This window comes from Thermochaetoides thermophila, assembly GCF_000221225.1.
Source record: "Thermochaetoides thermophila DSM 1495 unplaced genomic scaffold scf7180000011822, whole genome shotgun sequence".
NCBI lineage: Eukaryota > Fungi > Ascomycota > Sordariomycetes > Sordariales > Chaetomiaceae > Thermochaetoides > Thermochaetoides thermophila.
Window position 1 is genome coordinate 783,856 of NW_006383038.1, and position 14,040 is coordinate 797,895.

General features: G+C 51.9%; 3 protein-coding genes across 3 annotated transcripts; all 3 read left to right on the top strand.

The window, feature by feature from the left end:
• Positions 1-1,411: 1,411 nt before the first annotated feature.
• On the top strand, positions 1,412-4,211 carry CTHT_0066600 (putative N-terminal asparagine protein; the record flags this gene model as incomplete). The annotated part of the gene is made up of 4 exons (XM_006696893.1): positions 1,412-1,556; positions 1,632-1,971; positions 2,023-4,005; positions 4,058-4,211. 4 exons carry the CDS (start codon positions 1,412-1,414, stop codon positions 4,209-4,211), a joined length of 2,622 nt encoding a protein of 873 aa, XP_006696956.1.
• Positions 4,212-6,524: 2,313 nt separating this feature from the next.
• CTHT_0066610 (centromere/microtubule binding protein cbf5-like protein) lies at positions 6,525-10,921 on the top strand (the record flags this gene model as incomplete). The annotated part of the gene is made up of 8 exons (XM_006696894.1): positions 6,525-6,783; positions 6,836-6,899; positions 6,951-8,168; positions 9,191-9,514; positions 9,585-9,640; positions 9,693-10,297; positions 10,359-10,423; positions 10,480-10,921. 8 exons carry the CDS (start codon positions 6,525-6,527, stop codon positions 10,919-10,921), a joined length of 3,033 nt encoding a protein of 1,010 aa, XP_006696957.1.
• A 1,216-nt stretch (positions 10,922-12,137) lies between these two features.
• On the top strand, positions 12,138-13,379 carry CTHT_0066620 (hydrolase-like protein; the record flags this gene model as incomplete). The annotated part of the gene is made up of 1 exon (XM_006696895.1): positions 12,138-13,379. The coding sequence occupies one exon, from the start codon at positions 12,138-12,140 to the stop codon at positions 13,377-13,379; it is 1,242 nt and encodes a 413-aa protein (XP_006696958.1).
• Positions 13,380-14,040: the final 661 nt, after the last annotated feature.

Sequence of the window (14,040 nt, forward strand, 5' to 3'; positions counted from 1 at the left end):
GAGATTTTCTCGAGAGATACTTACACCCTTTCCTCCACCGCTGCTGCGAGCGCTGGAAACACAACTCCAGGACGCAAGGTCAACATAGCTTCAACATGTCCACGACATCAATTACAAATGGACGAAAACTTCATCTGAGTTCTGAGAGCATATTCCAGAGGCGAGCGATCAGATTCATCAAATGTTTGACCCCAAAATAGTGCTTTGCGGTTGGTAGAATTGCTTGCGAATTTATGGAAACAGGTGACCATGATGCTAGAAAAAGATGGTCGTTCTTGCTGGGTTTGCGTGCCCGGAAGTAAGAAAAGAGGAGACTCAATCAGGGCGGCAAGTTGCCAAAAACAACTGTTTCTGAAGACTCTGATTGGATGAAACCCCTGACTAAGGGACCTTAGTGCAGCTTGGCACAAAGCCAGGTTGCCCACAAAGTCCTGGTGCAGCGTGTAGTAGTGAGGGGCGATCACAGAACGCACAGAACGCACAGAACGCACAGAACGAGCTTCCAGTTTCGCTGTTCCTGTCTCCTCAACCTCTTCCCGACTCACCGTCAGTGCTGTGGCAGATCGCTGCACCACATCTTCAATCAACGGAATCAGATATTTCCAACTGTGGACCATCGAAGAAATATGATCGGAAATTTCAAAGCCTGAGCAAAACATTGTGTCATCTTGTATTCCTTGTCGTCCTTCTCATGGCCGATCTCAAATTCTTAGCCAGTTCTCATCACGGTGATCTGCAAGTAACAACGCTATCTTCAGCTCAAAACCTTCTCTGTCAAACCCAGGCATTCGGCAGTTATCCACAGCTGGCCAATTTTAGATTTCCGCTTAAGACACAGAACACCTTTCTGCTAGCCATGAGACCACACCATCCCCCACAGATGTTTGCTGATGTGTGTGTGACATCCGGAACCGAAACACTGTACACCGGATGATTGGACAGTCGTCATTTGCCTAACACTGGGCGCTTACAACAACCCCAGTGTCCCCTTCCCGGCCTGGCCATCTTGCCATGGCGGTGCCTATGACCCGATGGAAGCACTGCTACTTGCTTCCCATCGGGACACCTGAAACGTCGGCGTGGTTCTCCCCCACCGGCCCATCTCCAGGTCCCAATGCTCCTCCCGCTGGCCGCCCGTCTCTTTGGGCTCTTCTCCTTTCCCATGTCTTCCATCGCACTGGGGTCCATACGTCGGCCTTCGGTTCATAACAATATTTGGATTGTCTCATTCCACACGATCCATGCAGACAGGCTGGCTACGGACTGATAGCGGTGCTGACTTCACTTTGTCCTGGAAACGGTTTCTTTATCCCACAACAATTGTTGGGGTTATATCAAGCGTGCTGTACCCGTCAATTTCATTCATCGATCCAAGCCGTGCCCGGCGTTGTGGCGCCGGCTGGCTGGAGCCATGAGGATAGCATGTTTGCAGTTTGCCCCGCAGTTGGGCGACGTCAATAACAATCTAAGCCGCGCAGATGAGATTCTCAGTAATGCAGCTCAAGACGAACTTGAACGTTTAGACTTGCTCGTTCTGCCGGAGCTTGCCTTCACGGGTAAGTCGCGGCCCGGTGATATTGAACTATGTCCTTCACGCGATGAGAATATCTCAGGTACTGACCCAAGAGTAGGGTACAACTTTCAGTCGTTGCAACACATCAACCCGTACCTTGAAGGGCTCGGCTCGGGGATCACCTCTCTCTGGGCTAAAGCAACGGCGCTCAAGTACGACTGCACAGTTGTCGTGGGTTACCCGGAGAAAGTTGATCCATCTGCCAAATGGCCAGCCTCTCCAGAGTACTACAACTCGGCCGTCGTTGTCAGCGGCGACGGGGACATCGTGGTCAATTACCGCAAGTCGTTTCTTTACTACACCGACGAAACATGGGCCTTGGAAGGTCCCGAGGGCTTCTTCCATGGCAACATCCCGGGTCTCGGAAACGTGGCTTTGGGCATCAGTACAGATGTCAAGTATGTATCATGAAATATTTTGATGTGAAGCAGCATGCTAACTTCACTCAGTCCTTATAAACTTGAGGCTCCATGGGATGATTTTGAGTTTGCCTACCATGCCCTGGACTCGGATTCAAATGTGATTATCGTGAGCATGGCCTGGCAAACTCTACAGAACCCTGCACAATTTTTACACAACCCTCACGAGCCTGATCTTGATACACTCGTCTACTGGGTCCAGCGCCTTGAGCCCCTGGTCCGCTCAAACGATGGGGATGAGATCATCTTTGTGTTTTGCAACAGGACTGGGACAGAGTATGACGCCACATACACCGGCACAAGTGCTGTTTTGGGAGTCAAGCTGGGGGAAGTTTTCGTTTACGGAGTTCTCGGTCGCGGTGAGACTGGATTGCTTATTGTCGACACCAGTCAGCCACCCAGAATGAAATTGACAGATGCCGATGAGGTTGCCGCTGAAAGTGCAGCCAACAAGCTGGATATAGGGCTTGAATTTGAGGATGAGCTGACTGAGCCAAACTGGCCACTACCAGGGACTTCTTTCGAAGTTGGCCCTAGTCCTGTTCCAGGGTCTACCGTTCAAACTGCCGCAGTCACTGAACCGCTCACACACGAACCCCAAGTTTCAAGACCGAATATCGAAATGTATGTCCATACATCGCCTCGGAGCGCAACATCCCCTCGTCTTCCATGGTTGGCCCCTCCAGAAAACGAAGCCGGATCTCCAGTTCACAGCAAATCTCCTACCAGGTTGCAGATACCTCCCATAGCCTCACGTGCTCATACGGACAACTACACTTCTCTGAACAGTGCTGTCACCGATATCGCCGTCGATACTCCTGGCTTGCCGCTTTCTCCAGCGATCGTTCGGAGACCGCCGCGCCCGAAACTGACCATTCCAAGCTCAGCGTCGAGATATCAATCAAAGCCAAGCCCATATCCGTGGTATTATGGCGACAACTCATCAACGCTGTTCACCGGTGGTGCTTGTATGACACCCATAACGCCATTTGATGACGATGGATGGACTGGAACGCCCATTGATCCAAAGCCGGGCGGATGGTTCTGGAGGCATGGGCCAACTCTGTCAGCGCTTAAGGAGTCAGTTCAGGAAGAGGAGGAAGAGAAAGAGCAGCGAGTTGCTAAGCCCAAACCTGGGAATGACAAACCAGAGTTGCAAGAGGAAGGTTATAGTTTGGGAGTTGAGGTGAAGGAGGAGACTACTGAATGCAGCGAACGGAGCGAGGACAGTAAACTTCAAGATAGGGTAGGCGAGTACTCTGTTGCTACTAAGGAGGTGACGCTGGCTTCAGGTACAGAAGCGCCCGACGAGTTACGCCTTCGTCCTGACTCGACTTCTACCTCGGAGAACACGCAGCCAGCTCCTGGCGACGGGCGAACATTACTCAGCTCTTCCGATAATTTACCGCGCATTGACGATACCAAAGGCCATAATAGTGTAACATCGAAAAATCCGCAGCCTGCAGCTGCGGATGCCTCAAGCCAAACTCAATGCTTGAAGACGAACATGGACGAAAATGGGGAGACAGTTGTTTATACTCATGCCTACCGAAGACTCTTAACACCCAGGCCAGCGAGCTGGGCAGGACCCATCTACAATACTACAAGGAGTTTTGCTAGCACGAGCAAAACTCTCCATGTCAAGCAGCCTGTTCAACATTCTGCCCAGAACTCCGGAGCTTCCCAACAGCAATATGCAAGCAGGTTCGAACCCGACAATACGATGGAAGAGGAAGACCTCTTTATTTTTGATAGTCCATCGACGGCGCTCCATACCACAGCATCAACAATGACTCCCACTAGCAATGTTCCAACATCTTCTGAACCGAGTCTAACTACATCGTCATCTCTTTCAACCACTGACGACAGCCCCCATGATAAAGGGACGTCAGCACTGCAGAGGGTTCAGGGACTGTTCTTCCGCAAGGAAGATGGTCAACATGAGTTGGGGCATGATTGCGAGGATGATGATGGTGATTCGGGATATGGCCATGAGCGGAGCAGCGATGATGGGTACAAGACTGAGAGATCTGGTTTCGAGCCACAAGTATACCTACGATCATAGTCAGGTTGTGGCTGGGAAGAGGATCTTGGGCGGTGTTGGTGCTGATGTCGGCATGAAGGCAGGTATTGCTGTTACTGAGGTCAATGTCGGCATAGCAACGAAGGGAGTTGATGAGGAGGATGAAGGAATGTGGCTGGGGCAGGTGAAGGCTTGATAGCAAAGGAAGATATTCCTGTAATGAACTGCGTGGTGCTGGATACAGACTTTGAAGGGGTTCAGGGGTTCCTGCAAGGTTTATAAGCATGTTCTGGTGAAGCATCATGACTCTTATAACATTACATCATTAGTATGCTTATCCTATAGGTTTGGCATTAAATATGAATGTAAAAAAAAGAGGTCGAGAATTCTCCTGCTTGGCATTTTAGACGTCATGCACAATGTGGACTAATAAAGCATCTTGGATTACTTGGACAGCAAGGTTATCGTAAACAGTCCAAGTTTTGTCCGCTCACCTTGGACAGTGCACGGTGTGACTGCCGGAGCCACCATCACAGCGAAGGTGTGACAAGCTGACCACTTTAGCCGCTGACGCTACATTAGCTCCTCACACCCCCATTCGGATACTGTTCTCTGCGAGGCACCGATGGTAAAGCTCACTGCGTGCTGCAGCATTATTTACCGATGTAGGCAATATAAGTGATGACAGATACACATGGCTGTCCCCTCCAACGTCCAGCCTCACCCAGATAACTTATGGATACCATCCCTCATTATCTGCTCTGGCCAGCGTCTTAGACTCACTGGTTTGCAACAATACTGAATGCTTACACGGCAGGAACATACAGCAAATAAAGGGGGTTTATCAACTCCGACGGCAAACCCAAACTGCCGGAATCTTTATGTGAATAATACTACGGAGTTTTTCACGTCCGGTGAGGTTTGTGGCTTTTCTGCAGTTGTAGCTTGTGCAATCGTGCGTCTTGCTTTTTGCATGCGCGCACCGTGACAGGATCAGGAAGGTGAGCTGTTTCGGGCCGCTCCAGGGCGCCAGTCACAGACTAGAACCAAGTCAGCTCACAAATTGTCAGCGCGCATTGACCTCATCAACATGTTGAGGGCTTATAGCCAGCATCACAGCTCCGGGGGCTGGGAAGCGACCAGGAAGCTCGACCCCAAACCTGGGACAAGCTCTTGACAAGCTTTTTTTCGCAATCTCTTGTGGCAATGCTTGGTCAATTATCGGCCCACTCTGGATGACATAAATAACGGCTTTTGAGGCCGGATGCAACCAGAGCTCTGGTGTAATCCCCAAAGCAGAAAAGGGTGACGAGCAAAGGAGAGAAAGGGTGCAGTTGCAGTTTCTATTCCCAAGTGAGCTTTCTTGACGGTTGCAAAGCGGGGAAGCCCGGATTGGGGGCTGTCAGCTTGGAGAGAAAGGAATGCATATGATTGGCTGGATCTCCGTCCATTGGCGCAGACATTGAAAGCTGGTGACAGCCAATCAAAAATGCGTGATGCCCGTGGGGGCCATGAAGGGCTTGCAGGGGGCCTTGTAGAGAGCACCCGGACGTCGACGCGCGACTGGTCAATCGCCATCCATCTCCCAGCTCACAATGCATTGGCTCGAGTCCGCTGCAGGCCTCTGCCGCCCAGCGGCGCGAAGTGGTCGTCATTGCATGCTTGTCAAGTCCGTTTCCCGATTCTCCGCGACTGCGGACCGTTTTGACAGATCAAACTATGGGGGCTGGCCGGCTAGCTGCCCGGCTCCATAGCACAGCAGCATAGGCAACTGTTGCGGTGGTGTCGATCGGGGCGGTGTTCCAGGTTCGGGGAGCACAGGGGAGGGGAACCAGTGGTTTTTTTCTGCGCTTTTCAGGCACTACAAGGTCTCAGGCGAACACCTCTCAGATCTGCTACGATTCTCCTTCCGATTCACTCATCTTTGATGAATCGGCTGTCTCGTGGCTTGCGAACAGCTTGGTGGACAGCCGTTGATTGAGCCGCGCAATGTGCGCCACCTTAACGTGACAACGGGTTTCGGCTATCCACCACCTTCCACCAACAACCCCAAGTCTTTCTTTCGCCAACATCACGTCACTCCCTGCCTTGTTCTGAAGTTCCGTGCCTCTAGGCTCTATGCTAGCGCATGGCTCTGCATCCCTCAACGCCTGCGTGACTGTTTTCATATACACTATTCCAATACGCTCCTTGTAGAGCTCGATCCCCGGACCTCGGATCTTCCTTTGCTTCTCGAGACCTCTCTTTATCCCCCGGTGTCGCCGGTGTGGACTCAAAGAAGCTTCGTTAGAGACACGCGGATTGCCATGTCGTAACAATTACCTACACAACAATAAGCTCAGCCTTGACCTGGAGCTGCAGTATTGCCGTCCCCCGGCAGCCAGGACGCAGAATCCTCATACCTGCCCGAATCACGTCCCGACCTCCGTTTCAACCTCAAGATCTCTAGACAAACAGAATCCCTGGCTGGACGGCACGGAACAGTGCGTGCTAGGGGGAGGATATCAAGATGCGGCCTGACACTCCCAGCCTTGTCCTAACGGCTGTGTCAGTGTCGCTGGTAAGCGCACTACGCATTGCCCCTGGATCACCGTGTGCCAGATATTGTGGCAATGTGCTCTCGTCCACGGCCAAAGACGAGATCCCTTGCGACACAGCTACCATCAAAAAGACTTCGACGGGCTTCGTATGGGAGCAGTGCATCCAATGTCTAGCTACCAGCACCTACGTCGCGGAAAACAAGGAAACGGACCTGCAATGGCTACTCTGTATGTTTCTGGCCGTTCAAGGATGGCTGGTTAACACGCACTGACCTTTCAGATAATCTGAGGTTGAATTCACTTCATTGCTTCTATAACGGGCCAACCAACCCGTGTGTGACACGGTAAGTAATGCTCTGAAGACGTGCTTGTTAACACCTAACTAAACTCTGAAGGCTTGCTTGCGGAGAGCTCCAAGATGCGATCACGTATCAAAACTTCTCGACCTCGGTGGGGGCCTTTGATTACTGCCGGAACTGGGAGCAGGACATGCTGCATAACAACTGTGCCCCGTGCCTTGCTCAAATGGATGACGGCATCATCAAGAGCAATTACATGTTGATCTTGGAGGCAGCATGCGAGCAAAAGCCCGAATCTGGCAGGACGCTTTCCATCGAAGGTGACATCTTTGGCGATAAGCAAATTAAGATCGTTCCGCCAGAGCCAGCACTCTCGTCTCTTCCAACACCCGACTACGGTCCTGTCTCCCTCGGCGCTCGCGTCGGCATTGCATTCGGAGGATTAGCTTTCATCTTGGCTCTGACCGGCTTTTGTATCGTCATGAATGGTAAGCGGAGGCGCAAACGTTTCCTTCGCGAGCTCAAGGCTCGGCAAGCTGGAGAAAGGGGAGCAGGAGGAGGTCAGAATTGGTCTCACCCCAAGACCCGATATGGCGGCAGCCCTAGCTCTGGTCCGGACATGTTTGAGACGCCCGTCAGCCAACGTCCCCTTCGCAGCTGGGACAATGAGAGCCCCGTGAGCGCCGGCACTGACGGCCCGTTCCCTCGCTACTTCAGTCCTTATACGAGCCAGTTCAACAGCCCCGTTTCTGTGTCAACTACTGCCAACTGGCCTACTGTGCCGCTAACGCAGCAGCAGATTGACCAGATGATGGCAGCGCTAAATCAGCAATATCAAACCCAACAACTGTCATCATCACCACCACCACCACCACCACCACCACCACCGCCATCACCGCCACCACCGCCACAGCAACAACAACAACAACAACAGCAACAACAGGGGTGGCCAACAGCATCTCAGGAGAAGATATTCATGCAGATGCAAGGACAGCGTGAACAGCAGATGGGTAATGGTCTTGGAATTGTCCTTGGTGGTGAGGATGCCAACCTACAATCAAAAACATCAAATCAAAGCCTTGGCAACACCATCCGCATAAATCTCGACAATCTTAATGAGAATGGGTATCCGATCGAGTCGAAGGGGAAGGAGCCTGAGAGAGGGGTGGAGTTGTACGAGTTGCGTGAGGTGGAGAGTCCCTATGGGGGAAGTCAGGGACGGCAACAACAGCAGCAACAAGGAGCCGTAGGAACATATGCCTATAGTACGCCCTCATTACCTCAGGCAAAAGTCCCGGTGCTCCAACACCCCGGGTATGGCAGATCAAGGAAGGGGTCAAGGGAGCAACTTGCTCAGACAGGGGTCGAGGTGTCATGAATGCTGTAGGCTTGAAAGCGGCGGCATCGCTTTGTCTATTTAATCTGTTTACTGTATTTAATACCCAGCTAAGTTTGTGATTGCAGTTTGAGATGGGTTTGGGCATTTAAACTCCTGTGCGGCAAGCCCACGCTCATGTGGTAATCTGTTTGAAGGGTGTTTACTGGGCACTACAACTACTTTGGACTAGGATACGGAAACATGTGTATCCTCCCATAAGGCAGCTGAAGTAATACGCATATACAAACGGCACCTCTAGCCAATGAGTTTCCAATAATCACGATACAAACCGATCTGCGATGCATTGGTGACTGAAGCTGGCTAAGCCCTCGAGATAGTTCACACCGTGCCTGTTAGCTTGCTTGGGGGCTACTGGGGTTGTTGAGTTTTTGTTAGTTGTTACCCATGTTGTCCTTAGAACATAGGTAAAGGCAGAAGAACCTTGCAAAAGAATGGCTTGAACAGAGTTGAATAGGAATGGCCTTTTAAGACAATATTAGGAGTTGCTTGTTCAATAAACATTGGCTGGTGCGCGTATGGGAGAGCGCTCCAAGCGCACTGGCCACACGCACAACGCCCGCAATGCCATGTCTATGATAATGAGCTTATCTTCACGTGATTAGTACGCTTTTGGTTTAGCGCGAGTCAAGCTTGAGTTCCCCACACCTGCAGGCCAGCAAAAATTTCAGGTACAACTTCTCTACTTTCTGCTTCGAAACCTCCTCAAGCCGACGAAAACCTCTGCAGTTTGCATCGCCTGGTGGAAAATCGTACGGCGACTGTCCGACTGCACCATCCAGCCAGCCGGCCGAGTTCGTGAACTTCTTCGCGTTCCACCTACATTCTCTCTTCTTTCTTCCTCAATTCTCAATTGCGCGCGCTGTGCTGTTGACCTGCCTGTTTTCTTCTGCGCAATCCACCGACTCTTGTGTGGGGCGCCATCTTCACTCCAAAACAGCCTCGCCAACGCGCAATACCACAGTCCCATCATTGTCAAGATGTCGGGCTCAGCTGCCATCATGAAGGCCCCGGCCAAGTCGGAGTTCATCATCAAGCCTGAGAACACCAAGGCTGAGGTCGACACCAGCAACTGGCCTGGTCTCCTCAAGAACTACGACAAGATGCTGATTCGCACTTCTCACTTCACTCCGATCCCCGACCATGGTTCTGCTCCCTGGAGCCGTGATATAAAGTCTTACGTCTCGAGCGGTGTCATCAACCTCGACAAGCCCTCCAATCCCTCCTCTCACGAGGTTGTCGCTTGGATCAAACGCATTCTCCGGTATGTTTTGGACGATTTATTGATCGCTTCAAATAAATTGGCGGCCTTTTTCTGACAATCTGTTTCACAGAGTTGACAAGACCGGCCATTCCGGTACTTTGGATCCCAAGGTCACTGGCTGTCTCAGTAAGTCCGCTTCTGAAATCCTTGATTGTGCAGCCCCGCTGACTTCGACAAGTTGTCTGCATCGATCGCGCCACGCGTCTCGTCAAGGCCCAGCAGGGTGCGGGCAAGGAATACGTCTGCTGCATTCGCTTCCACGACACTGTTCCCGGCGGCGAGCCTGCTTTTGCTAAGGCCCTTGAAACCCTGACTGGCGCACTGTTCCAGCGTCCCCCGCTGATTTCTGCTGTTAAGCGCCAGCTCCGTATCCGCACGATCCACAAGAGCCGTCTGCTTGAGTTTGATAACGAGCGTCATCTCGGTGTTTTCTGGGTCTCTTGCGAGGCCGGTACTTATATTCGTACTTTGTGTGTCCATCTTGGTCTTCTGCTGGGTGTCGGCGCCCACATGCAGGAGTTGCGCCGTGTTCGTAGCGGTGTTATGTCTGAGGACGATGGGAGTCTTGTTACTCTGCACGATGTTCTCGATGCCCAGTGGCAGTATGATAACAACGGCGATGAAGCTCTTCTCCGCAAGGTTATCCAGCCTCTTGAGACCCTGCTTTGCACATACAAGAGGCTCGTTGTCAAGGATACAGCCGTAAATGCGGTTTGCTATGGTGCGAAGCTCATGATCCCGGGCCTCCTGCGTTACGACCAGGGCATTGAGCAGGGAGAAGAGGTGAGTGGTCATCCCCCATTGTTAACGCGGTTGAATGACCTGTGATGCTAACTTTATCTAGGTTGTGCTTATGACCACCAAGGGTGAGGCTATTGCCATTGCTATTGCTCAGATGGGCGCTGTTGAGTACGTTCTTCGATTTCTCACAGTCCGTTTTGTGGCTCTGACTGACTGTCTACTAGGCTTGCTACTTGTGACCATGGTTGTGTCGCCAAGGTCAAGCGTTGCATCATGGAGCGCGACCTGTATCCTCGCCGCTGGGGCATGGGTCCTGTGGCCAGTGAAAAGAAGAAGCTCAAGGCTTCTGGCCTTCTTGACAAGTATGGCCGTCCTAACGAGAAGACCCCGGCTTCCTGGCTCCAGAGTTACAAGGACTACAATGTTTCCTCTTCGGAGGCTCCTGCCCTCCCGGCTCCGGCTGGTGCTGATGCCGCTGCTGCCCCTTCTACTCCTGCCCTTCCTGCTCCGGAGGAGAAGAATGAGTCTGAAGAGAAGTCTGCCGATGCTAGCGACTCTAAGAAGCGCAAGAAGGATGAGACAGCTGAGGAGAAGGCTGAGCGCAAGCGCCTGAAGAAGGAGAAGAAAGAAAAAAAGGAGAAGAAGAAGTCCGACAAGGATGAGTGATCCTTTAACTTGTCATGACTTCAGGTTTTCGTGGAAATTTTTCTGTTATATGAAAGCATTTGGTGGGCTGATCTGGCGTTTTCAGGGCTGGCTAGGTTGTGTTTCATGGAACACAAAAAGATGGCGTTAATGGCCCCGGTATTTGTTTGTAGGTCTATGGTCTGGTCGATTCTTTGATTTTCGACGTTCATGTTGCAAATCTGGGGTGGAGGGATGTTCATAATACCTCTAAGATTAGTGAATGTGAAAACCTCAGATACCTACTTGTGTTCCCTTAACTTTTGTGACTGTGTGCTTTGGAAGTGAACGACTGTGTTATCCAACAGCCTTCATGATAGTGGTGTCAGGGGTTGCCTTACTCACCCCCAACTCAAAACTCTTTTTCGATAGATACTTGGTATGCCTGCTCATCATTTCAATCAGTTGTACATAGCGGCACTGGAATCAATCCAAATGAATTCCTATGCCAGTTAACGTCAACATGTCCTCATCAGCATTCCTCTCTTGTAGGTCTGTCTGTGCCTTGCAGAAACGTATGTCGCACTTGCCACGGATTATGCATGCCGAGCATGTGAGCCAAGGGACCATCCGATGTGTGAGCTCGGCACTGGAAGACTGACTTCATAAGCACAACATAGTCTTTTTATGCCGGAGTCTTGGGTTGATAATCATCTTGTCTTCTATCGTTAATGGGTATGCAACAGTCAAAGCTGATTCAGAGCCCAAAGTCCATTCGCTTCCTGTAATGTGTCAGCACCTACCTCCAAAAGGCTAACAGTCCAGCCAGTCCAAGCATTATTTCTGGGTAACGACCTGCGATGCCTATCCAACCAAGCTTGGACTCTTGGCCACAAGTGCTGGGTAGAAGATACGATCAATGACCAACACTATCAGCAACTACAGGACGAGGATAATCAGAAGCCTCGCTGAGAATTCAGAGAGCCAGAACATCAGATCAACAAGTCGATCCCCGCCCCCGCTACTACCGTTACATCGGAGGCATCTCGATCATCCAAACTCCTACGAGTCCCAACACATCTACATCGCCCCAGCTGCCTGGAGAAGGCGAGGGAGCAGGAGGTGTCGACGCTGCCGCTGCCACCGCTATTGCGTCTGGCACTATCCATGGCCGTATTGCTGTACCCCACTGTTGACGACAGTGATTCCAATGTTAATTCCGACTTGCGTGTTGTTTTCATTCACAACGTTGCTGGCTATGCCTCGCCTGGTGCCTGGCCAGACTACTGCTGCTCCAGAAGAGGGGGCCAATGGAAGCAATTCCAACAGCGGTAGCAACACTACTAGTGGTGGTAGCACCAGTAGCGGCAGCAACAGCAAGACCCCGCTACTGGCGGTCGATTTCCCAGACCCATGTATCGTGCGAGATCCTCTGTCAGGAACCTGGTATGGATTTGGAACCGGGTCATGGCAATCAGTGTTGAGCGACAGCACGGGAACAACGACATTCAAGAACATTCAAGCTGCCTCAGCCCCTGCACTAGGAGGACCCTGGACATATCTTCCAGATGCAAATCCGCTACCGACAGCAGGAAACTGGACATCCTACCCACAAGAAAATCCGACAACAGATACACTAACCTGGGCGCCGTCCGTGGTACGCATCAACCTCACCGCTGCCGGTGATACCAGCCAGACATACCAGTATGTCATGTACTACTCGGCGCTACATCCATCAACAACCATCAACATCACCACGTCGGCTGCGAACCCTGTTGACAACACAACCATCGTCACTAACACAACCGTCACAACAACGGACACAACGCTCCATTGCATCGGCGCAGCACTCTCGCCCCCAAATGAGCCTCTCGGCCCTTACACGCCGCTGCCTACACCGTTGATCTGCCCGCTCTCACAAGGAGGTGCGATCGATCCCTCAGGGTTTGTCGACCCAGCCACTGGGCGACGATATATCCTGTACAAAGTCGACGGCAACTCACTCGGCGGAGGCGGCGAGTGCAATAACGGAGTTTCCCCCGAGCGCGGCACGCCCATCATGTTACAAGAGGTCGATGCACTTGATGGAGTAACGCTGATTGGAGAGCCTGTGCAGGTGCTAGATCGCGATGCTGCAGTTGATGGGCCGTTGGTTGAGGCGCCAGAGTTGGCGCTGCTGAATGGAGATAAAGATGACGATGATGGGGGAGTGTATGTCCTGCTGTACAGCAACCATTGCTGGGATGGCCCGCTCTACAGCGTCAACTATGCCGTGTCGAAGGTAGCGGATGGGGGGAGTGTCAAGGGGCCTTTCAAACGAGCGGTGGGAGCAAAGCCGTTGATTCAGACAGGAGATGGATTCAACATTACCGCGCCAGGAGGTGCAGCCTGGGCTGAGGGAGGAGGTTGGATAGTATTCCATGGGAACTGCGAGCAGGGGAGATGTCTGTTTGGAGCGGCGATCGCCGCCGCTACGAATGGAAATGTCACTGTTTCATGAGGGACGGGCTGTGCCTACTTGTGGATTGGAGGAAAGGACACTGGCATTGGATAGGGTTGGGTGTATGAATACTGGTATGTATGGAGCTAAGGAGTTTGTAATGGATTTTGTTTTTACTTGCTGACACGACCAAGTACCTCCTCCCCTGGAAACTGTCTGGCGCTTCGAATCCGATCAGCAGGTCTTTCAAGGTGTAGGCAATGCTGTGATCCGGGTTGCTGGAATGGTGACGCGTTTTAAGGCCGAGATTCATGTCCCAGAAGGCCGCTTTCGGGCCGCAGATATTCTGCCTCTCGGGACTTTTCCGGTAAGGGGCAAGCCGGCAACGGCGGCAAAGCTACTCACGACAGGAAAGACACCTTGTGGTGGCCCGTGCTGACCAATCTGCGTGTCCTGCTTGTGTAACATGACTTGCTGAGCAGAAATTCCGAAGGTGGAAGCTGAAGAGTTGGAGCTCATCGCTAGTCTAATTGCAAGCTGGTGGTCACATCAACACCACAGGGACTGTTGAGTTTCGTCGCCGATATTGCCATTCAGGATGGCACACCCTGAACCTCTGCGATCTTGGAAATAGTTTTCTGAGTAATCTAGTGTGCTTGTGCTGAAGTGGCGCTTGTCGTCACAGCCAGGCGGGCTCAGCCTCAACGGTGATGCTGACGTC